General features: G+C 36.5%; 1 protein-coding gene across 15 annotated transcripts in view; it reads right to left on the reverse strand.

Annotated features, from left to right (window-relative positions):
• The window catches only part of MBNL1 (muscleblind like splicing regulator 1), a 202,158-nt gene that overhangs the window by 136,641 nt on the left and 38,772 nt on the right, over nucleotides 1-26,745 (reverse strand). For 10 of the 15 annotated variants that reach the window (XM_067737475.1, XM_067737477.1, XM_067737469.1 and 7 more), the window contains exon 2: nucleotides 9,292-10,282. The exons of 3 other annotated variants lie outside the window; for them this stretch is intronic. In XM_067737475.1, coding sequence (XP_067593576.1) covers nucleotides 9,292-9,465 — 174 coding nt within the window. In that variant the 5' untranslated portion in view covers nucleotides 9,466-10,282. Of the gene's footprint in view, nucleotides 1-9,291; nucleotides 10,283-10,488; nucleotides 10,867-26,745 lie in introns of those variants that run through there. 2 more of the 15 variants (XM_067737470.1, XM_067737480.1) reach the window with 2 other exon arrangements.

A 26,745-nucleotide genomic window follows, 5' to 3' on the forward strand; every position in this document is an offset into this window, starting at 1 on the left:
AGAATAGCCTGGAATTAAGCATAAGTGATTCTGAAAACCAGAAGCCTTCACACCAAGTCTGAATTTTGTGCAGAGAGATAAATTCTAAGTTAAGATGCCTGGGGTCTTGAGAAAACAGTTTTTGGATCTCAATAAATAGTGAGTCTCAATCTAACATGAACTGCAATTAAAATATAAATATTGTTGAATAAATTGAGATAGCATCAGGGACCTCCCTGGCGGTCCAGTGGTTAAGACTTCGCCTTCCAATGCAAGGGGTGCGGGTTCGATCCCTGGCCAGGGAGCTAAGATCCCACATGCCGCACGGCCAAAAAACCAAAACAGAAAACAGAAGCAAATTCAATAAAGCCTTTAAAAATGGTCCACATCAAAAAAGTCTTAAAAAAAAAAAAAACTGAGATAGCATCAGAAGAATCCTTCTGAGCCTAAAATTGTTATCTAGGGTTAAAATATAGGTGGTTCCCAATAGACCAACGGTGATGCAGGGAGAGCTGCCCCAGCCTGGTGGCCTGTGGCTATGGGAACTCTCTTATTGGGAATTCCCTCTAGTTCTTCTCTTTCTACTTGTGGTCTCAGAATTAGTAGTTGTGAGAGGGAAGGGAGGGAAAAAAAGGAAAGATAAACCACCGGACACATTTCTCTCTCTCTTCCTTAAGTTTCTCTTCCACTGACCCTCCAATTGCTATGGAAAAGTTCCACCTCTGAACTCCACCACACCACCTAATATACTGGTCTCCCTGTTAGCAATTTGCCCCTGGAGGGCTGTGTTTTTAATATCTGCCTTCCCAAAGTTTGACACAGGAAGTGTTTAAGTTATACTCCTTGAATTGTGAAATCCCCACCCCCTATCACCTCCTAGATGTCTTTCTTCTCATATCTGGTTCTTTATTGCTGATTCCTTGACTATATCCTGTGATAAAATGGCCAGAAAACAAAAACAAAAAAATCTTAGTTTGATATTTTCACTATGCACCTATTTTTCCCCATTTCTACCAGTAATCAGAAGGAAACGGTATCAAAACAAAGCTACGCTTTTGATAATTTTAGAAAGGAAAGAGAATGGGAAGAAGCTGTTCATCAATATGAAGTTCCACAGTGGACCAGACTCAGAACCAAAAAGCTATACATTTGAAAAGGAAGCAGGTTGAGACCTTAGCAAAAAAGAAAGGTTACTTGGAAGATATATTAACAAAAAAGTCATCCCACCCAGGGGAAGCTTTTGACATAGCCCCTCATTCCATACCCTGTCTTTACTCCCTATGATTCTGAGCCCTACCCTACTGAAAGCCAGCTCTGGGTCACAGGAGTAGCCCAAACATGGAGCTGAGGAAACCTCTCGCACCGGCTTGCAGATAGTGTCTGCGAGTTTAGGAAAGGCTACCTTTCCTGCATTAGGCCCGGATGAATTTCCAGAGCCCCAAACTGAAACTTGAAATGTACTTTTCCCATCGAAACAGTTTAACAAAAGCAGTTGGGGACCTATGACCCTCATATTACTTAAGATGTATGATGGGATAGTACTCATAATGTTTCTGGGGAGGCTCCTGGGTTTAATTAATAATCAGAGTTTCCAGGGTACTCTTTGTACTGAACTATAACTCAAGCATCCTATGGGTTACTTAGGCTTCCCAGGGTTGGACTAATGACTTACCCACACTGCTTCTGTGGAAAAATGCTTTCTAGACAATTAAAACTTTGGAATATTTTTTAATATACATTGGGGGACAGCTACATAGTTTACACAGTGACTCCTTAAGATGATAAATTTAAAAAGTTTTTCCTACATGGCCATACATTTAAAACAAATATATAATCTTTGAAAGTTGGTGGAAGCAATTTTTTTCATGTGGGACCTTCCCGGACCGGGGCACGAACCCGCGTCCCCTGCATCGGCAGGCGGACTCTCAACCACTTGCGCCACCAGGGAAGCCCGGTGGAAGCATTCTTGATGCTATTTTGTGTTTCCTCATTGATTCATTTGTTGACTTAAAATATAATGTTTTGAGTATTTATTGCTTTAGGCCCTATGCTGTAAACCTGCCTGAAATATTAATTTTTATTCTTAAGCACTGCTGGTCAGGTATTTTCTTTGCTGAATCCTTGGGATGTGGATATGTAAATTAAGAAGCAATGTTTTACAGGAAAGTGGTTAAAAGTGCAGGCTGTGAAATTAGGTTACCGGGCTTGGAGTCCACATTTTACTGGGTGAATGACCTTGGGGACATCACTTAACTTCTCTGTACTTCAGTGTGACCATCTGAGAAATGGCAGTGATACCAGTAACTCTTCAAAGAGTTTTTGTGAGGACTAAGTACTATGAAAAAAATAAAAGCACTGAAAATACTGACCAGCATAAAATAATTTTCAATAAATATTAACTCATTTTATTTTGCTTCCTACAGAGGAAATAAAGTATTTTTGCAGAAGCAGCAGAAATAGGCATCAGAGTAACTACAGATTCTTTTGTCGAAATCATTGAGACCTATTTTTTATGACATACCTTCCTGTTATATTCCAGTTATAAATATATAACTGTTTATATAAGTATGCACTGGCAATAGGAAAATTAAAAAAATAAAGAAAGCAATTTTTAATTTCTGTATTAGTAAAAATCAATCCATTCGTGATATGCCATATTTTATTGACTAAATATATCATGATTTGAAAGGAAAAAAAAAAGGCAACTCTAGTTAACGAGGACAGGAAAAGTGAGGACAGGTTTGCCAAGATAAGAAGATAAAAGTTTCTCTTCAGAAGTGATCTCCCCTCATACCCAGATGCTTTTCAGGGAGAGATACTTGATTCTGGAAGTTTTCTGGGGGGAAAAAAATCTCGCTAACTCCCATCCCAGTAACTGCCCTCTTGAACATCCATTTCCCCCTTCTACCTAAACTACCCAGAGGCATGGTTTCAATTAGGGCGACAGTTAAGTACATAGTTTCCAGCTATCCTTGCTGCCAATGAGAAACCAGGATGAATCACTGGGTGAAGCTTAGAGGACTTTTGCTAAAAGGAGCCTAAGTGGGCTGGGCTGCGGCCTCTTTTGCCCATGCTTCTTCCTGCTTCCTGGAATGAAGATATGGTGGCTGGCACTGCAGTGGCCATCTTGCAATTTTTAAATAAACCTATGGTCGGAAGTCATGTGTTCCCGAGGACCTAAGGGTGAAGAAACCTAAGTTCTAGTGACTGTGGAGTCATCACATAGGCCTGGACAACCTACTGAAATATAAACCCTTAATTTGTTTATGCCTCATGCTGGGGAGGAGAGGTGTCTCTGTTACTCAATACTGAATGTAATTCCTTAAAGACAAAATGTCTAAATCATTTCTGTATGACTCCAGAGAGAAATATAAAAAGGGATCAGAACCAACAGTTCTGAAGCTGGGCAGTTAGAAAGCTGGAAAGAACTCAGGGAGAACACAAGAAGAATATTACTGGTCAGACACGGCCAAGGCCCAAAGGTATCCAGGAGACAGCCTTTCAATCAAATTATAATGTATAAGGGCTTATAACTATCAGTATCTTTAAAACACAAGTCCTTATAATAGAGAAAGTTTTATCTCTAACAACAAATCAAACTATCTCAAAGTGAAAATCTTTCAAAAATGTGCCAGAAGAGTATAAATAATGCTGTAGGTGATGTTCATTTGATGTTTTCTGTATAAGAAATACAGTATAAAAACTCTGTAGTTGTTTATCATAAATAAATATTAGAATAAGATGTCCTCACCAGAATTATTCCTGTTTAAGGTAAAATTCACCAAGAAATCACTATTCTAACAATCTGTTCTACTTCAAGCAACTAAGTATTTCTAACAAGCCTTTCCAGTTGCTTTTACTGAAATTTCTGCGTATTAATAACTATCCTCAGGGCTAAATCACAGACCATCTACTTAGTTATCCATTTCCACTGACATAATTTTTGGCCTTGTTAACATAGAAATTGCTCCCTTATCTACAAGCACAAAATGTGCTTCTGCTGAAGTTTAAAAAAACAAACAAACAAAAAAAAAACACTCAAAATTTGCTCAATAGGATCTCTTTGTAAGAAAATAAGAAGCTTTGTCTAAGTCTGTGGGAAGGCAGAGACATTGCTCAGCATGAAAGGTAACAGATTAGCGATGCTGATAGCTGAAATCCTCTACTTATCCTGGGCAAGGAAAATGACAGGATAAGCTTCCCAAACTAGGTCCCTAGGTGTCTGTGCTGAGTCTGAGAAACATTCAGTTTCTCACCTCTCGCGTGAACCAGGCACATGTCACACACTTCCGGAATACAAGATTCACACCACACTGTATAGGCCCTTTTAAGTCAGTCATAGCCGTCAGCAACAGCCTCGTACATGGAATTGCTTTGAGGCCATTCGTGTGGAATCAGAATTTTGTGTATGTTTAGAAGTCTGCGTTACAATTAAAGTTTGAACTCGATTATAAGTGCCACATTGCTTTAGGTTTAAATTGTTTTTAGTTTGCCACAAAAGTTGAAGCAAGGTTTAACGCGAAAAAGAAAAAATAGAAGCAGTGTACCATAATCTTATGAAGAAAAAAAAAAAACTAGCTCTAGAATTAGTGCCTTAGGTATCATGATTCAAAACACGGCTTGAAATTTGTCCAAAAGTTTAAAAATCTTTACTCCTTTAAAAAATATTATTCTAAAAAAAGTCTAACCATAGAATATAAATAGGTAAATGAATAAAGTTGTAAGTATAACCAAAGCAGCTGCGGCTACTGAGAATTTCATTAAAGAAACGTTTGTGTCAGAGTTGATGACATTACGCCTGGCTCATTCACAGGATATTCTTTACAAAGTTGTGACGTTTCTGCTTAGAAAATACAATTTGAACTTTCGTATGATACACAATGCTACCCAAGTTATGCTAATAGCTCATCTCCTAAATCATTAGGGGGAAATGAGGAAGTCCTGTGTCAACCTGTCACTGAAAGACACACTGAATACGTACCTACAGAGCTACACGTACATACAATACTCTGTCAGAGTTTTCATATCACATGGGAGATGCGCTTAGCAAAACAACAAACAACAATGAAATTCCAGGTAAAAGTTATTCCAATTAGGAGCCTACTAGATCAAAGTTTTAATTCAAAAGTAGATGTTTAGCCTGAAACTTGCAGATACCATTTTGTCAGGATTATCAGCTGAACTGGTTTAAAAGATATTATGGAAAGACTACGCTGGGACTTACAGTAGCAGCAACACAGGCAATTGCTAAATGGAAGATAAACTGTGCTAACAATGGAAGATCTTCTAAAGTGTAACCGTCAATACCTTGAGACCACTTTATTATGTCCAGTTATGTCACCCTCTCCCCACGTAACCATCTGGAGACTTGGTTTATCTGCGTTACTAACTATGAGTTTTCTAGTTGCTCATTTACCTGGATGTTTACCTATTTGTGTGTCTTCTAATAGCTGATTTTATTACTTCACATATTCCGCTAAGTCTTCAGAGGCACTTTGAATGTGTTCGCTCATGCCCTTGATTCCACCCCACTTTGCAGTGGAATCTGGTCTCTGATGTGTCTATGATAAATCTGATCAGCTGGGCTATCTATATACACAAACATGTATAACAGTGAAATGAACAATTATTTATCTTAAACAAAATTGCCCAATTTGGTAAGAGAACAAGGTACTAAACTTTTCAAAGGTAAAAGTTTGCTAGATTTTTGGAAAATAGATAGTAAACATAAAGGTTATACTTCTCCTCCCAGAGCACCTGAAAAATAAATGGATATTTGAAAAAGAAGAATTCAATAAGCAAGTCTCTTTCTGCTGATCACAAGATGAAAGCTTATTTTTTGATAATATAAATAACCTGGCATCACATTCAAATACAGCCTGTAGGCTTTCTTTATATCAACTACTTAATTTTAGTTAAGAGATGATTACTGAAGAAAATAGGTCACTTGCCATTAACGACTCTTTGAATCATCACTCCTGAAACATAATATTCTAATAGCATCTTATAGTGTTGACATTTTTCTTTTGATATTTTTCTCTTTGGGTATCCCTTTCATAAGCCATAAGAAAAAAAAATCCTCTCCAGCATTAAATAAAACACTTTTCTAATGTTCAGTATTTCTGAAGTAATAAAACACTCAAATCTATAATCTGTGAGCAATTTAATTCTCAGTATGAATATACTCTTAGACTGTTGGAAATTAAGACTGCAAGTGCAAAAGCAAAATTAAGGGAGAAAAATTAAGTGCTTAAAATATTGTTTAATTTATAAATGATAAGTCATTATTACATCTTTTGTTCTTTCTTACTGCCATCATTCTATTTCAGTATATTCATATGTACGTATATTCCTCATTATTATATATTCTCATTTTACTTAGCAACACATTTACTGTGATGCAGAATTCTAGGTTTTCACGTAGTAAATGCATCTAAGTTAATTATTTAAACTTTAAAATCACCTATATGCAACTAAAAGACTATCAGCTGATTTTCTTCCTATTTCCTTTAGTATGCCAATTGATTTCTTTTACATAAATACTTTCTTGAACTGTTTGACTTCTGTTTTTAATGAAATGAATTCTCCGCCTCTATGTAGAAGTCTGCTATAAACCTAAGTCACCTGGGAGCCTGGCCAAAGTCTGAAACAGCACAGCTGAAGGGTACAGCCATTTCCCAGGGTCCTCTCAGAGAGTATTTGCTTTGCTTTCCTAACTTGCTAAAAATAGTAGATTACACAGTCTACCTCCATCTCAGGGCTCAAGAACTCACAAAAGGCTGGACTATGGATTGTAGCAATATATAGAACACATTTTATTAAAGAAGTCAGGATATTACAAGTTTTCTAAATTCCTTCCGTTTACTCTCTGAAACAATACAAATGATCTAGCGGTTACTGGCATGGAAACCTCATAATGCTCCCAAATTTCAGAACTTCAGGCATGAGTCATAGAATTACTTTAACTGTTTTAAAATATGTTTTTGATCTATTTTAGCCACAAAATTGAACACAGGAAGACTACTATCTAAAAGGTGGGATTCTAAATACTCTATAAAGAATCACATGTGTTAGTTACAAACACACACACATATATATGAAACATGGCTTTCTGAAACATGAATACTTAATTACACATTCAAATTTTTTTAAATTACTTCTTAACATAGTTCCCTAACATTTAAGGAGCTGTTGTTCTGGGGATGAAGCTTCACCAGAAATAAATTTGTGTTTATTTTTTCCCTGTTATTTAAATCAAAATATCTTACCACATTTTAGACACTATAAATTAAATTTGTTTCTCTTAGAAAGACAAAGAATATGGACAACGTTTGCATTGATTAGCTGCTACAACAAGCTGATTTCAAAAGTAAACTTAAAATCTTGAAATTATTTGTTATTAAAAAAAAGTCCTTGATGTTGATGTGGCAGTTGAATCCTGTTAGCCACACAGCATGTCATTAAGCAATGCTGCTGCTTTACTCAAAGGGGGACTGTTCCATGGCCACAAGTGAGCAGCAACTAAAAAAATATTTTGAGATGGAAAAATAGCAACTGAATTTTAATGTTTCACAATGTTTCCAAATGCTGTGAAAGCAGGTCTTCTGTGAAACCACTCAGTGTCACAGCCACGTTTAAGGCCCTTCATTTTGCAGCTACCATCAACTGTCTGTGGGATTAAAAATTGGATTAACTAGTAATTGGGTCAAAGCAGGGCTACTTATGGACACAGCTGGTTACAGACAAGTGTAATTAGCCCTTTGCCCCTCATTTTATGGGTCCCAGTCTCTAATCACACCTAAATTCAGTTGGCAGGAATTTAGGAAGACACATTCACAAGGTACAACCACTGTGCCCTTCATCGATGCCTTTCAAAGGAAAGGGAAAAAAAGGCCCAGTGGTAATTTATAACTTTTGTTTATTGATCTTTAGCACTATGACACTAAGAACAATCTAACATTATAAGGTATCTTTGTTGTTGTTAATACCTTTTTTTATATTCTACTTTGAAGATAATATCCCTGAGTCTTTGGTGAAACTTTAGCAAAGTGAGCTGCACACACTAGACCAAGAAGCAATTTACTGAAATAGTTAACTCACAAGTTAACTCATAACATTGGGGTGAGTTATGAGTTAACTTACATGTTAACTATTTCAGTTAATTCACCTTTATGGTATTAAAGAAAGGTTACTGTAGCACTATTTTTTTCTTTTTGCAAAAGACAAAATGGATCTATGAAACCTTCACTTTTTTATACATGTTGAAAAAACAGCGACTCCCCTCTCCAAGGTTCAAAGAGTGAATTAAACCAGCACATTAATATTCAAAGGCAGTTCATTAAACCAAGTACGTAGAAAGTACCCAGGAATCTTCACACTTCTAGTCGACCTTGCACATCAAAATTAAGACATGTATGCTATCTTTTAAAAGACCCACTTTCAAACCTGATACCTGAAATACGAACCCAATGACACTTTTGAATGTCGAAATATACTAAAGTGAACTTGTTGGTATTATGGTGCCCACAAAAGCTAACTTTTAACACCCCTAGCTGAGACTGTTACAAATAAAAACATAATAATCAGGAGGTAACAGAAAATAAACTGCTAAGTTACTTCACATTAGAATTTTAGAAACTTAAAAAATCCAATTAATAATACTACTCAAGCGTTTCTACTGAATTATAAAAGTCACATTCAACAAAGTTTATGCCTCTGATAGGGTACTGTGGCAGCAGCCCAGAACCTTACTTCTAGTTATGTTTTCCACAAAATACATTGCTTCTGGCCTTAAAATAATATGCTCATACAACAAAAAGGAACTCCACAATGTCAAAACATTAATATAAAAAGTCTATCCAAGTTTAGCTGACAGAATCTGCTATACTTTTACAACGGTACAGCACGTTTTCAAACAAGCAAAAACAAATCATCCCCATTCAGCTAGTGCCATGGCCTTGTACATCATCTATGCACATGCTAACACACACATGTATCTACATTTACTATTCCTATAGATAGGCGCTGACTTAGCTATTATTAAGTAAAAAGTAGCCTGACACCTTCTGCTCTAGAAAAAAAAAAAATCACAGCATTAAAGGACGGAGAAAGTTATTCATAACAAAGAAAGTTTGGCCAGACTTGGTTCTACTGCTTCTCAGTAAAGTCCCCCACCTCAACATCATCAAGAACACACCGTATAACTAAAACTATTAACACAGCAATCCATAATTCCAAACTCAGTGGACTGTATATCCACATCCCCTTTATTCAATTATTGCATATCCTTAAAATAATATAATATTTACTCACTTTCAATGAATCAAAGCAGGCGATTACTCGTCCATTTTCAACTTGGCAGCTTTTCGAAGGATGTGCAAATTTACATTCCGTGTCTGGCCGTGAGCAAGTCCCCCTTTGGAACTCTCTACATACTTCCAGTGTTAGCCATTTTGTGTCCCGAATTGGTGTGACACTAACAGCCATGTTTAGATTTTACAGGTAGTTAAAATTTTCAGTGAAACCAACAAACCCAACCCCCCCCCCCAAAAAAAACAGTAACAACCAAAAAAAAAGAAAAAACTGAACTGATAAAACTGTAAAATGATGATGAAAATGTCTCCTCCAAAATACTTTTCCCCCACTCCCTGCTTTAAAAGTACGTGGAAAATTGTGTTGTCAATATCAAGGAAAAGATCTCTCACTAGAAATTCACAGCATGAAACTGTTAATTCAAAGAGGTTTTGGTTTTTAGAGAAATACTAGGATCGTAAGTAGATGAACGTTTAAAAGGAGGGCCTCGAATCAGCCTTGTGCTCTCAGTAACCCCTTCCCAGTGCCAATTTGGAGCCCAAAATGCAAGCATGAAAACGTGGCAGACCCTTTGACACCGAATTTCCAAGCTGCTTTCAGCAAAGTTGTCTGAAAGGGAATCTCCTCGCAGCTGAATTTGCAATGGAGTTTGGTGATGCAATCGGTATTGATTAGTTTGGCATAGACAGATGCAGCAGTTTAGAGCAAAATCGAGAAAATGATTTTTTTTTTCCTCCTTGATTTCCTGGCAGAAGATATCTTACTTTTTCAGCAAACTTTTCTTTTAAAACTAAAGCAGCCTAGGGCAATGCCAGATACTTAGAGCTTTTCTCTTGATTATAAGTAGAAATGGGGGTGTCTGGGCTAGAGGTGGAGGGTGGATGTGCTGTCGTCACAGTCTAGCTGGCAGCAAGCAAGGCAAAAGCAGAGACTGCTCTAGAAGCGGTTCCAAGCAGCAGAGACGTCAGGAAAGGCACTTCTTAGTACCAACCTGTAGAAAAAAGAGATAGGTTAAGATTTACTAAGTAGCTCTTCACTGATGTCCTACAGTATCACAACCTTGCCATGTGCTACCAGACTAAGTAGTATTCAAGTCAGCCTCTCTCCCTTTCTCACACACTCACACACACACACACACACACACACTCTCTCTCTCTCTCTCTCACACACACACACACACACACACACAATACTTACAGTGAGGCATACTGCAGCCAGCCATCGTAGATTTATTAAAAAAAGGGGCCGTTTCCCCTTGTGAAGCAATGCATGATAGAGAGATAACCAATCACAGATAGTGTTGCAGCAATATTCTGGGCAGAAAGCCAATAGTGTGGGTTGTCTTATGAAAGGTCGCGCCTGTCAGATGTTCATTACTATGCTATAAGCACAGAAAATGTCCATCAGATGTGACTTATTCCACTGCAAGAGGACGAGCATGTGGGTTTTGAATTTACCCAACATGCAGTTAGTGGACTAAACCATGTTAGTTTCAAAACAGCTTCTCAAACAAGTCCAAGCACTTGAAGATCATTATCAGGAAATAAAAAGCAAGGTTTAAAAACTACAGCTGACTTCCAAGCTGCTCTCCCTCCGGCTCTGCGCAGGCACGGGCACTGAACAGCCTGCTCCTGCTGTCCTGACACGTGAATAAAAAAGGAAAGGGGTGTTTACAAATGGTACATTCTCCTGACCTATCCAATTCACTTCCTTCTACAGCCCAAGTCCTGCCCCTCCACTGAAAGCGGCACTCATACTGTAAAACTATTCCATTCAGCCGGCAGACACTTTGTCAATATATCACAGGGAGGCGAGATACGAACAAAAGCATCCTTTATTCTAACATTTTTTAAGCAGAAGTTGAGGTCATGTGGGGAAAATAAGGAGTGCAGTGTTGTCAGTGTGGCTGGCAAATCTGAAGTGAACCTCAAGGGAGAAAGTGAGTCCATCGCAGAAACATGAAATATTGAAGTGAACAATTTGATTTGGGCAACATGATGCACTTCAGAGGTACGAATGAAGCTGGAGGGTGGGAGCTGGGGGATCCCCTGTTGCCTAACGATCTATTAACTCAGACTGCTCTCTACAGTGGGGCATTTTTGCTTTTAACAACTTACTTTCTCTTTCAATCTAGATGGAAAAACTTTCAGAAAATGCTCAGTAGTTACCAAAAGCATACACTTCTTTCCCCCATTTTGAAAGATACCAAAGAAAACAAGGCTTTAGTAACTCTAAAAGTTTCACACTCTAAAGAGCAATGACACAGTATAATAAATACTGTTAGGTTACACTTCTTCAAGGGCCAAAAGTGGCCAACTAGCGTATATTTCTAATGTGGAAATTAGAATACAGAATATGAATATATATATATACATACATATATATAAACCATGGATATCTAGCCGAAATTTTTTAAATTTATTTTAGAACTAATACTGTCATTCTTAACATTAATTTTTTTAAAACTCCCAGATACTAGGTTTAGAAAATATTGTAGTAAGACTACAACTTTTGGAAAGATTTAAAAAGAAAAAAAAAAACTCATACTGATGCTCCAGAAATATTTTTGTTTTTAAAAAATTTTCCGGTCCTATTTCCTGGTTCTGTAAAAGCAAAGCCAAGTTGGTGACAAACTCTTAAGATTCATCCACCTTCCTTAATGTTTACTCTGCATTCAAAATTTCTCAACTTCTTCATGCCTTGCATAGGTACCACATCTGTGGTCAACATCTCTTTTGTCTTTCTGGAATCTTCAAGAGCTTCACCTGCAACCCTTACCTCCTTTAGAAGCTGGCTAACATGTCACTTCTTCCGAGAAGCTTTCAGGATGTCATTTCCTCCGTCTCCACCCACCCATATATTAACACTGTCTCCTCCCAATTACCTCTGCTCCCCTATACAGTGTTTTATTTGCGTACATGACTGACCCACTAGCCTAATGTTCCCAAGGACAGAAACAATCTTACTCATCTCAGTAACCCTAAGTGCCTGGCTTAGGGATGGAAAACTGACGGAGCTCCATAAACTGTGGCAAATTAAATGACTGATTTCTACATGCGAGCTGGAATTCACTTTACAGCACATAAATACACAAACACATGCAGGAACACACCCATATAAACAAATGTGAACACACACCTGAAAACACACACACACACTCCTCATTGCCTCTATAAATTTCTATATTCTAGGGTCACTCAGACCTCCCACTGTCTAGGAATCCTCCCCCTGGCCCTGGACAGCTCCCTCTCACACTCCAGCTCTTCTAAAACTTCATTACTCTCAAGTCCCTCCTCCTACATGTTGCTCTCACTACCAACAGTAGATGACCTCATACGTTACAAATATTTCATAGTAAAAATAGTGGCCCCCAGGCATGGACTCTCTCTCACCTTCCCACCACCCATCTTTAAACTATCTTTCTGTAATCTTTCTTCTCAGTCTCCCAGGAGCTTTCCCTTCTCCTGCCCAAGGTTAAGCTGCCACCTTGACTGGCTCCTTCTCGAGACTTCTTTCCCTCTAAACTCCCTCTATATAGGAACACCTGCCTTTCCTGCAATTCCTTCTCTTAGCCGTCAAAGTGCTGAAGAAGCTCTAAACTGGAAGGGGTGGCACAGCAGGAGGAAGGGGACCTTGCCTAGTTACACACCACCTCTCCCTAATGCTCGTAATCCATGCTTCCCAAACAAATGTCTGAAGAGTCATCTACACGTGCTATTTTCCTGCTTCTCCATTCACGCTTGAATCTGTATCAGTGTAACCTCCATAACTATTACTTTAGTGCTCAGCGACAGTCGTCAACGCCCCCAACCAAGCCAAATCCAAAGACTACGTACGCATAGTCGCTTGTCATTACTTGACCTCTAACGGCCGGTACAACTCCTTCTTTCTTGCCCCCTTCTCCTTGTCTTGAATTGACACATTTTATCTTTTTGGTTTCTCCCAGCGCTGCACCTCTATCCTCCCTGGGAGAGAGGAGCTGTGAGGAACTGCCGAGGTTCTTGGCATATGTCATACCGTTGTGAGCTCCTGGGATTTGTTACATGCTAACCCTTTGTTTGGTTTGACACATACTTCTTTACCCCTTCAACTCGGCAAATCCCTTCACCTTGTTTAAACTGCTCTTCAAATATCACCTTCCGTAGAAGGCTGGGCCAACTCTGATAAACATTATTCCCTTTCAGAATATTCTCAGTACTTTGTAACTCTTGGTACTTTTGCCCCCAAGGTTATAAACTCCATGACAATAGAGTGTATTACCATTTTTTTTTAACCCAGTCCCTGGAATATAACAGATGTTCTTAAAGTGTTTACTAAAAGAATAGGTTTTATTCAACCTACTAGGAATAAACATGTTTGTGAGAATGTGTGTCCAGTTCCGAGGAAAATTTCATCATGATCTATGGGATCTAAACAACATGAGGACAGACAATGGTACCATTAGAAATATCTTCACTGCTTGCTGGTTATGTCTAAATACAACTACAAAATTAATTTCTAGGGTTGATTATTTTTCCTTTCTACAATGTTACAGGTTTAGTTCCACTCAAGTACAAAATATACTTTAATTACTTAAATGCTTATAAATGGGTGTCCTGATTATTTATATTTTCTGTAGCAGAGAAATCCTATTTACATCAAAAAGTATCACTGAAAGAATTATAGATAAGTATTTGTAAGCTGAAAATACTATTATAAAATGTATTAGGCAAGGACGATAATCAAAATATTTAATATTAGCCAGGCATGGACAAGTGAGCAACCAGATAGGACCCCGACTTTTATGAAATAGTCCAGCTGCACCTGATAATGTGTGTTCCAGCCTTTGATACAGGGCACTGGGAGTAACAAACTCAAACTTTATCCTAAAAATTGGATAAAAAATTGGTTTGACTAAAACCAATTGGTTTGACTAAATTGCTGATTGGTTTGACTAAAAATTGGTTTGACTAAATTGCTGATATCAGAATACTGTCTTGTAACCTTTTTCTTTTTCTTTATTGAAACGTAAGAATTTCAGAGGAGACTAGAAATCTTCATAACTGAGTGCTTTGATAAATTAAGATTTTATAGGATTCGGGTCAATACTTCAAATGGCAATGGATTTTTGTTCTACAGATAGAGACAATGTTTAAAAGTGTATGGGTATTGTTCAGATTGCAGGAATTCTTGCAAACATATTTACTCTAAAAATATGTGTTGTTTGTAAATAATTACTGAAAGAAATACTTCTACTGTAAAAATATTTACTGGGCTTCCCTGGTGGCGCAGTGGTTGAGAGTCCGCCTGCCGATGCAGGGGACACGGGTTCGGGCCCCGGTCCGGGAAAATCCCACATGCCGCGGAGCGGCTGGGCCCGTAAGCCATGGCCGCTGAGCCTGCGCGTCCAGAGCCTGTGCTCCGCAACGGGTGAGGCCCCAACAGTGAGAGGCCAGCGTACCGCAAAAAAAAAAAAAAAAAAGATATTTACTAATAGGTAAATTGCTTCCGAGGTAAATTTTTGACCAATATTTCAACGTATTATAATAAACCTCCCTGAACGAAAACGAACAAAAGAAATGATTGGGAATACAACCGTTTTTCAGTGAGAATCAAACTTTTAAAAACCTGCATAACAACAAGCCCTCTTTTACCTGTTGATCAAATTCCAAACACTAAACTGTAGTGTTCTTCCTATCATGGGACATGTTCTACATACAGACAGGCATATTCTTCCCAAGAACCGAGACCAATCTCTCCTTGAGTGATATCAGAATTCACATGTATTTTCTACTTTAAGATAAGAGGAGGTAAATAGAAAGGAAAAGAAGAAAATGTAAAGATAGAGGAAAAGAAACCAAAAACAGGATAAAGTTTAAAAAAAAAAACCACGGGGAATTACAAATAATTACTCTTACAGCAATTGATATATATTAGCATTAAAGTAACAGTGGATGGCTTCATATAAATATCTATTTAAGGGTTGCATGGATTCTGCAGTAAAGGATAAACAGACACTTACAAGGTATAAGACTAAAATTCTGTTTTGGAGAACTGGATGGCCTCTATAAGCAAAGTTAAATTTCTTAGTCATATATGTTTACTAATCAAATATAGGCAGATTGGTTCTATTACAAGCCAGAGTAGTTAGCTGGGAACTTGGGGGACTTTTTCATAACTTCTGATTTTGAAATAAGTTACATATTGAGGAAGTTAACTTAGTAATTATTTGAGGTTTTTTTACTTACTAAGACAAGTTTCAATCTAACTGGAAAAGATGGCCAACTTCGCTGTGTATGTTTGGAGCTGACAAGGAGAAGCTCGTCGTCCAAAACAGTTAACTTTTCCCCCTGGCTCACTGGTGTCGACAAGTCCATAATTAGCAATGCATTACTTTAGTAAACTAAGTTAGCTCACAGTACAATTTTGCTCATGGCTTGTCCCAAATATTAACAGAGATTTCAGTAAACAAACAACTAACTAAGCATTTCTGGAGGCTGTATAGTTCTTTCTCTACTCACTAAGGTACTAAATAGAGTAACAAAGTTATTTATTATGTGGGAAAAACTGTGGTCTGAACGGGTTAATGCAATCTTCAGCAGTATTCAACTCCATATAACAAAAAGCTGAGATCAGTGTTTCTCAGTGAGGGGTAAGCACACTACTGGTAGCACCCATGGCGATTTTAAGTGATGCAGAAACAACATAATTCTAATAGATGCATCGGAATGCTAAAACAAGTTTGTCAAGCCTGTGGACATCATAACTTAGGAAGAGGCTAAAGTATAATAAAAAGAATTTAAAGAATAAGACTAAGTAAATATATTGGTAAAAATCATGAAGCAGATATGCAAATGACTGAAGTTTTAGAAACACTGCTGAGAAAAAAATATAACTTTCAACCACAAATCCCCTGGAATGGCACAGCGATGGACAACGTGGCCTACTGGTCTGACGCTCTGCACTGTGTTTTGGGTGACAAGCTGCTAGCAAGGAAAGTAAGATTATGTTTACCAACTCAAATAAGTAATCGAAGGTCTATCAAAGCATTCCTTTAGAATTCTGATAGGTTTGATTACCTAATCATCAAGTGGTCTCTTATTGAAGGATATTGAAGGAGTGTTGGTTAGGTGATGCACTATTGCTAAAGATTTGAATTCCAAAAGCAACTAACTAAACGGTACTCAAATTAGAAAATGACTCTTGTCCCTTAAGTATTTACATTTAAGACAAAATGAAACATGAAGCCTCTACTCAGACAATGATTAAAAAGTTAATTTTGAATTGATTCCTATATCAGGCAAAATTTTAAAACTTAAAAGACATAAGAATCCTTAAAAAACTACAAACAGAACTACCATATGACCCAGCAATCCCACTACTGGGCATATACCCTGAGAAAACCATAATTCAAAAAGAGTCATGTACCAAAATGTTCATTGCAGTTCTATTTACAATAGCCCGGAGATGGAAACAACCTAAGTGTCCATCATCGGATGAATGGGTAAAGAAGATGTGGCACATATATACAATGGAGTATTACTCAGCCATAAAAAGAAACGAAATTGAGCTATTTGTAATGAGGTGGATGGACCTAGAGTCTGTCATACAGAGTGAAGTAAGTCAGAAAGAGAAAGATAAATACTGTATGCTAACACATATATATGGAATTTAGGGGGAAAAAAATGTCATGAAGAAGCTAGGAGTAAGACAGGAATAAAGACACAGACCTACTAGAGCACGGACTTGAGGATATGGGGAGGGGGAAGGGTAAGCTGTGACAAAGTGAAAGAGTGGCATGGACATATATACACTACCAAACGTAAGGTAGATAGCTAGTGGGAAGCAGCCGCATAGCACAGGGAGATCAGCTCGGTGCTTTGTGACCACCTAGAGGGGTGGGATAGGGAGGGTGGGAGGGAGGGAGACGCAAGAGGGAAGATATATGGGAACATATGTATATGTATAACTGATTCACTTTGTTATAAAGCAGAAACTAACACACCATTGTAAAGCAATTATACTCCAATAAAGACATAAAAAAAAAAAGACATAAGATAAATATCAGAACGACTCACTGCATTTTGTAGACTGAGCCACTAGTTTTGTTCCTAACTGTGCCTTCTTCCAGTCCCTACAGCAAAGTTATCTTCTTAGAAGCTTTTCCCGCCCACTGTCAAAAGTATCCAAACCTTCTGTTCCTCTCAACACCAGACCCTTATCCTGCTTTATTCTTCTTCAAAACAGCTGTTAGTATTTGGCATAATACTATGTACCTATTTCACTATCTGCTTATGAGCCACAGTTTAAAACACTGAGATGCCACCTTTATAACTGAATGAAACCACCTGCAAACGCCACTCTTTGGAAAGAGCACAAGGCAGTGAGGTTAACATAGAACCATATTTATACACCTCCTTCACTGTGAAGTTGATGGAAGTTTTTTTTTTTAATCCACGGAATAATTTGAAACAGTTACACGTGGCTTTGCAAATTTAAAACATGTAAATAATTATCTGTGAATTTCTGACAGAATCAGTCTTCAATTCTGGCAAAAGAAGGGAAAACTTGCCTTTTTTTCTGATGATATTCAAACAGGCAGTCTTTTAACATTTCCCTCTATTCCATGAGAAGGTCTAATAACACTACGAATGTTACTTTATCATTCTTCAAGATGAAATACTAATCCTATTTACTGTTTTATTTATTCTACATATTACCCAAAGAAGTTGTTATCTTGTTAGGCTTAGGTAGTCATTTCTGATCTGTCCATGTCATTTAATATTTCAAAATAATAATTAGGAAGTCAGAACACAAGACTACAATAAAATTAACAATGTTGATATGTGCTCAAAGAGCTAAAAGATAGAAAAACCAAATCTAACCATTCTGGCAGTTTTCAGGAAGAATGGTATATTAACCCACCTGGAATCTACCAGTGTGAAATAAGCATGATAAAACTGTGAATGTTAAATGGAATGTAATACATCGTGATACTGTTATTCCCAGGGCAATGCCATAATTAGGGACTTTGATTTTAAAGTTTACTTAAATGAGTTATAGTTTATTTGGCACAGTAACTAGGAGCCAAAATCTTAGCTTTAATTTTCCATCTTTATATCTTCTCAACAATATCACCTAGCTTCTTACTGAGGTTGGTGGTACCTCCACCTAAAACATGTTTAAATATTATCTTCATTGATTGAGGAATGGTAGCAAATTCATCCATGCTTCCCTAATAACATTACTGTACAACTCAAAAATAAGTATAAAGTTGATTAACGAGAGACTTGAGGAAATATTCCCACGGCACCCTGTACATCAGTGAAATCTGCTGCATGTGTACCTCTTTGCCCCACTGTTCCAACTTTCCTTCCAAGGCAGAATCATTCTCACAACAACCAGTGGTCATTAAGAGCTTCTCCATAATTAACCTATGCCTGTTTTCCATTTGAGTAGGTTCAATCGAGCGAAATCATAAAATCAATATGTAAAGAAGTGACAAAAACAAAACAAAAAATTCTGACCAAAATATAAAGCATATCTCTGTTAGAACAAAATAATCATAGTTGTCACACTTTCCTGAATTTCTAAAATTTTATTGTAGCAATAGACCTCGTTACCATCAACTATATGTGAGCACAAAAGCTTGATCTTAGCAGATAAATCTTGAATTTCCAGATGTCTGATTTAAAACCTAACCTAGTAAGCTCAACCTGGGAAATCTTATTGGCTTATTTCTATAGAAGACTGCCCAAAATCTGTTGCTTAATTATTAATCATTATGAGAAAAATATGTAAAATCTATGTTTATAGTTAAAGAGATCTAAAATAATTATTCTTCAGAATATAATGAATGATATCAAATATGAATATAGGATTGAATGCATCCTAATTAAATGAATTATTGGACTTCTCATGACAAAACACAATACATACATAATTCCTCCTTTCCATTTAATCAGTAAAAGTCCCCATCACTTCACAAATGTATCTCTTATTGCAAACTTTACAAATACTCAAGCCACAAAGGTACCACACAGTTTAACGTTTCAATCCTAGGGATATTTCTATTGATTTATATATTTGACCTTAAAGATTACCTTTTTAACAAATACACTCAAACATACTTTTAATAATATACCAATGTCAACTGAATTTATTCCTAATAAAAATAAAATATTAGAATCTCAGTTTGACTTGAGCTTTTCTAAAAAAAACCCCACAAATTCACATACACTCACATGCAAATAAGAATTATGTTTTCCCTAATAGTGAGTCAAGACCTAGCTGTTTTTCCCTAGTTTAAAAAAAGAGGAAGATATGTTATAAAACAAAGACATGCATTAATAACTCATTTTCACTTCAATGTAGCTGAAGTACCTTTTGGGGAACGTTCCTAACAAATATACTAAACTAGGTCTCAGATGCTGAACAAAACAAATTATGCTAATATTATTGCAACTGCTATAGAATAAGCCAGTGCTTCAGAATGTATTTTGCAGAAGACTAAAATTTCAAAAAGCAGCTCCACAGTGACAAAAGGGAGGCACATTTTGTTTGTGCCTACCTCAATATTTATTAATTACGAGGCTTAACTTACAAAAACGAAAAACACACTGAGAGACTCTGCACGTCTTGAAAATATAAGATTAACTGGATAAAAAGGTAATTTGGCTCCCCGATAACTAAATTTATATTTATACATAAATCATTTACCACACTTTTGTGCCACAAAACATACTTAAGAACTGAAATCTCATTATATGAGCATCAAAGGACAATGCAGATCTAGAATCTCTGACTCTTTCATTCACAGGAACTTTTGCAGACATACATGGAAACGCACGTCTCATGGAGCTCACATTCAGAAAAAGATGTAAAATAAAACAAAGGAAAAACCTACCATGTGGTGATTAGACGGTGAAAATAAAGTATTCTCAGATTTGAAATGTAAAGCCTCAGGAGCAAATTAAAAGTTGAACTAAATACTGTTTACTTAAATTTTGAGTTTTTCTCCTCTACACTTAGACTTTCACATCTCCAGTGACTACAATAACCTGAATTATTTCAAATCAAAGAATGAACAATTTGCACTCTTAACTATGGTTCTGCCTTGTTTTGTGATTGAGAAGTATGGGTATAAACGATAAGGCTATTACCTACATAGATACTACTAAATAATAATGGAAGAGATAGTAAAATATAAATTCAAATGATGAACAGAAATCTCTAGCAAGCAATTTATATGAATCATGTACATTAACTCCATGTATTTTTTCTTTCTATTTTGGGGGGGGTGTTTAGACGTTGCTAAATGAATGCATTTTCACTGTAATAAATTTAAACCATACAGAAGGGTTTTACTGAGAATTCTCCATCCTTCCATTGCCAAATCAGACCCCCTCTAAACCCAAAGGTAACCACTATTATTAGTATGGTGTGTCTAGTCCTTTTTTCCATGCATTTCTCATACACATACACACATCTACAGATACAACATACACAGTTCACCACTTTTACCAAAGTGATGGAAACATACTAAAGCATATTATTCTGAGGCTTGCTTTCTACAATATATGTTAATGATCTTTCTTTATCAATAGAAATAGATCAACATAAATACTTTTTAACAACTGTGTATTACTTTACTATATGTCCATGTCTTTACCAGTGGTCACCTAAATTGATGCCAGTTTTTCATTACTTTAAGCAACGCTGTAATTATAAATACAAAACTATGCTTCCATTTGAGTGGTATTAATAACATAAGCACTTAGAACATAAAGTATATGCATATATTAACTTTGAACTAGAACAGCAAACTTCTTCCAAGAAAACATTTATTAATACCTGCTTCTACCAACAATTAATAACGTGCTTTTCTATATTTATTAAATCTATGCTAGACCTAAAAAAGATACTATCCTTAAATCTAGATTGTATATTTCTATTGTAGGAACAGGTTAAAGGTATATGTCTTTCTTCCCATAAATAGAACTTAAAGCCTTTCATTTCTGTTTTGCAAAATATTTTCAACTGTTAGCACTTACATGGCAGTTAATCAATGGAAACATTTGTAAAATCAGTTGTTCAACTCCTGTTATTTCAAAATAAACAATCTAGTTGCTAAAACAATTACAAAATTTATATTTTGCAATTATTTGCCAAACAACAGGGGGCTGGAAGTCTGAATAAATGTTTCAGTTGACAGAGTATCAAAATGCACAATATACAGGTTACTATTCTTTTCTTATTAATAACAACAAAATGTGTAGTTAACAGAGTCTGCAGGGCATGTTATATTAGGAAAATCTCTGACAGCGCAATGTCATATGATGAAGGGAATGCTTTTTTTACACATCATTTCTACAAATGTCAGAAAATATCCTGCTTCCCCCCTCCTTTTTTAGACACTAATTGACTAAAGGAAATGGTTTCTGACAAGTGCTATAAATAATGCAATGCGTTATCAAACTAGCTAAGGTACAATAGAACTCTGGTGAACTCATGTAGGCCCAAACACATTTCTCTGTGTGGTTCTTTCTCCTGAGGCCGGGGCTCCTCGTGCCATGGAGTGGAGCATTCTCCTGGAGTGGCATGCACTTCCAGTCTAAAGAACCGAGATAGGTATACACTTTTGTATGATTTTGCCAGTGGACATGCCTCCCGTTAGAAAATAAAACACTCTCCTCTCACTTTACCCTCCTCAAACTCTTTCTCGCTTATTAAGTAACAGTTCACGGAATAAAGAAGAACCTCAAACTGGATTTGCAAAAGACTTAAGATGGCTGGTTGGCAAAGTGTGGGCATTTCTAATGCTTTTATTCTCTTTTTGACAATGTGCTTTTACCATGTTGTCAGAGTATAAATAAAGTCTCACTTCTCAGGAGATAAGAGCAAGATTCTATTCCTAGGATTTTGTACTTTCCAAAAGAGCACACATACTGAGCACACTATGAACAAACTAACATGGCAACTTGAGGTTTGGTTCCTTTGCTAAATAGAAAAAAGAACATCCCTTTCTTAAGTATTTTAATTGCCCATAAGGTTCTGTGCATTCTGGAAAAGCTGTAACCCATGAGGAAATCTGAAAAGTGGGCTACACCCTCCTAATGAGACAGTGATGAAATCTTTTATGTTTTTCCACCAGCATCACATGCACTTAAAAAGCAATGACCTGCTTTCCATGGCAAATCACAGTGCATATGATGTTGATGGAAGTATATGCAGTTTACCGTGTGTCAATTACATGTTAACAGAGCCTTTAAAAAAAAGGCTAAGAACAGACATTTGTCTCAACAAATAAATGTAGCAAAGAACAGGAAAAAAAAAAGAAAACATATTCCTGGGACCTACCCTAGACCTACAGAGGATAAAGACCAGTAATCTACATTTTAAGCAAACTTCCCAGGTTATCCTTAATCTCATTAAATTTTGGCAATCATAATCAACTAAAGCTAAACTACTACTTCCACGAGAGACTGTTTACTGCATTTCTACCCAATGATTTCCCAAAAGATGGCTTATTTGAGATTTGGCATTGTTGCTTTCGTTGTGGTCATCCATTTACAATGCTTGGTGTCAGTTTATATATCTCTTGTAAAAATAAAACAGTGTGTGTGTGTGAAAAAAATAAAATAAAAAGTCAAAAAAAATGGTTAAGATGAGATTTGGTGACATGCTTTTTGATTATATTCCATTAACTACTTTAGAAAATAGACATACCTGCAAAATGTATATGAAGTTCTGTTATATTCGTTTTTTAAAATATTATTTTAAATCAGGCACCATACATGCCCCTCCACATCATTCTTATTTATAATAAGAATAATTTATGTAGTAAAATTATTTTGCAAAAAGATGAAAAAACAATTAAGCACCTATTCAATCATTACAATAAGATAAAATAAATTGTTAATAGTAGGGATAAGATATGAAGTAAGGATTAACGTATGTATGGGAGTGCAGATATGCATGTATGTGTGTTTGTGTGTGTCTGTATGTGTATCCAAAGAATAAGGAAAAACTTTGCATAGGAATTAGTCAAATCATGTTCTTCATACATAACTAAAACCTAGCTTTTTATTTAAATTCAAGTAAAACCTTCGTATTAAATTTAATAGGGGGAAAAAAGACTTAAATAATGCTTTAATCTTCTTCCAGGAAGAACCACTTTATTTTGGATAAAACTATATAAACTATGCATCTTCATTAAAAACCCGTGAAGAGACAAACTTTTTGGGAAGTTGGCTTGTGCTACATTTCCTTTTGATTTATATATAAAACCTGCAAGGGGTTCATCTTGTTCTTTAATAAAAAGTTTCTACTGGAGGAGCCACTTGGAAAAATTTACTTTCCCCCCAAGAAAAATTTACTTTTCCCCCAGAACTCATACATTCTATGATTATGCAACAATAGCAAATAATATTTGATATATTGGTATACAATTTACTTTCATCTGAATTTTGCCATTTGCTCCTCAGGACTCTAAGAGATGGTTATATTATCTCGCCCATTTGTGAACAAATAAATTAAGGCTTGCACGGGTAAGTGACTGGCTCGCCAAAGTCTCCTAAGCTAATTAAATGGAAGAATCAGGACCCAAAATCAGGTCTTCTGATTCCAAATTTAAAATTTCGTTCGCAACACGTGCTAGTACTTTAACACCAAACTTTGTAGAAATGGCCTTAAATACAACAGAAGCCAAGAAACAGAGAGATTGGGGGTAGAGTGGAGTATGGTGCAGCAGCCACGACTACACCCCTTGTGGTTTGCTCTGAGAGGTAAGTGAAAGAGAAAGCCCTGTGTACAGATCCTGAGGGAGATACGATGGCCTCTTCACACAGCTGAGAGATGGATGTTCTTGTCCTGGTATGTCCATGGGGTATATACTGGACACTAATAACGTACACTTAGAAATGTGAGAATTATACACTCCAGGTCTATTAGTTTCTTCTAGGATTGTTAACTGGTTTTAATCTAGTAATTCATACATTACTGGGTTCTAAATAGTAACTGATGTAAAGATTAATTGTAGAGGAAGAGGTGCTTGAGCATGATTTTATTTCTATTTGTCTGCTTTCTGAGCAAGAGGCTACATTTTCTTCAGAGCTTTCGAGGAGCTTAGATTTCTACCAGCAGAAACCTTCTACATAAGGAGCAAGGAAGGCTGCTCTAAACGCATACAACTGAATATATGCTAAGCAAGTATGCTTACAGTAAGACTGATCTATATCAGCCACTAAAACAGTGTTTGAAAAGCAGTGAAGGAGATGGAATAACTGTCTGAAACACTTCTAAGCCACGTAGAGGCAGATAGATTTTTTGACGGCTGTTAAAGCCATAGAAAAGTATGCTAGAGAGAAAGCACAGAGGGTTTGAAATGGTACAGCTGGTATTTTTCTTTTACGTGTAACAAACCTGTTCTCTAATATATTAGTTACCTTATGGCACCAAAAACAAAAAAATGGTAAATGTTAAGCTGCTTTCTGATAAGAAAACCCAAAGTCAAAACAATAAAAAAATGACAATCTCAGTTCCACTGCCTCAAAATTATCTCCTTTGACAAAAACTGCAAGTGCTACTCTTCTAATTGTGCTCTTGACTTTTTTAGTTCTCTTTCTTTCTTCTCTACTATCCTAGGGGAAGAAAAATGTTTCCTTTAAAGAAATCCAAATACATTCAACACACAACAATAAACTTTCTGCGCCACCAGGGAAGCCCAACAATAAACTTATTAAATGAATAAATATATTCATTAAAGGTAAACAATACTTAGATAACATAGTACACATGCATTGATTATATTAGCAGTTTATTGATGTTATGTATGTAGCCTAGACATGGGGGAATACATGGATGCAGCTTTGAAGAATTTACTGCTTAATCAGGGGACATAAAATATACAAATAACTGCACATAAGAGAGAAGGTGGGAAGTACACAGCACAGATAACAATAAAGCTTGGTGACTAAAAGAGAGAGGTCAGGGGTGGTTTCTTGATGGATAAGACATCTAAAATAGGCCTGGAAGGATGGGTTTCACTTGGTTGGAGACAAAAAGGAATGGCACTCCAGACTGTAGGAATACAGAGAACAAAGGCAAGGAGAGGGAAAAGCACAAAACATGAACACTGGGGGAATTGGTCTGTGTGGATCACCCATGTGCAACGGGGCTGGCAGGAGATAATCTGGGGCTGGAACCAAATCAGTAAGGGCCTTGAAGGCCAGACTGAAGATTCCAGCCTTCACTTCTTAATTAATTGGAATTCATCCATTCAAGATTTCACTCAAGGACAGAGTCAGAATATTTAACTAAATACCCTAAGGGCTAAGAATAAGACTGTATATGGGATACAAAGAAATCTTAATAAATAAACTTGGGATTTTTCTACTTCCTAAAGCCTTTGCTTTGGTTTCCAGAAAGCTGAGAAATTTAGTTCTCAATTTCATCTCAAGTACTTGTTCCGTCTCTTTTCCTTCTAACTGACTTGTTATGTCTCTTTTTCACAGTCCTGTTTTATATGTGCACTTACTGTTGCAAGCCAACCAACATCCTTTTCTGATGGAGCATACATCACACATAAATAAAATTATATTAACATTTGTCCTGGTACCAGGTAAGGTTGTAGATGAAACACTTAAAAGTTTCAGAAGAGAAGAGACATATTAGAATCCAACCATCAAGTAAAGATTGTTCCTCTATAAATATTTCAATGAAAGATGGCCACATCGAATTCAGATACCCAGTTAGCATAGTGGACAATTATTCTAAAATCTACAACTGTTGGGTTCAGCAACCTATCTTCTTGCCTAGCTGTCCAGTTTGACCTTCCCTGTGAATTAGTGTTTCTACTATGATGCCAAAATGACCTTTTGAAACTTACAAGGCGTCCAAGGCTGCATATATTTTCAGCTGTATCAGCCCTGGCTGTCACAGCATTCTGCATGATACTGAGTGGCAAAACTGGAGCATACTGTACTAGCCTAAGCTTTTAAACTTTACAATATTGTACGGCCACTCAAAATTGAGTTTTCTCTTTCTGCATTACCTTGTAATGCTAGTTCTCTTGCTTATTTGTAAAGCAGTGATTCTAAGCATAAAATGGTACTTTTCTTACACGAAAATAGAATACTTTACTTACACATAGTAAACCTAATACTGATAGAGGCTTTAAAATAAATATTTACTGACATCTACAAATAATACTTTTTTAATTAATGAAAAGTGTATTTAAATTCTGTGGCAATGGGAACTATAATAATATATCATTATTTCTGCAATGGCCAATCTGAAATTTGAGAGATGTCTCAATTTTATAATTGCACTTTTATAATTGCATCTCTTTATGTTAACCATTATGTATTCAATGCCTAGCACAGTGCCTAGAATATAAAAGAACCCAAATTAATATTTAAGTGAATGTTGCAGAATCTACATGTTTAATTACACTTCATTTATCATAGAACTATT

This window comes from Pseudorca crassidens, chromosome 5 (genome assembly GCF_039906515.1).
Source record: "Pseudorca crassidens isolate mPseCra1 chromosome 5, mPseCra1.hap1, whole genome shotgun sequence".
NCBI lineage: Eukaryota > Metazoa > Chordata > Mammalia > Artiodactyla > Delphinidae > Pseudorca > Pseudorca crassidens.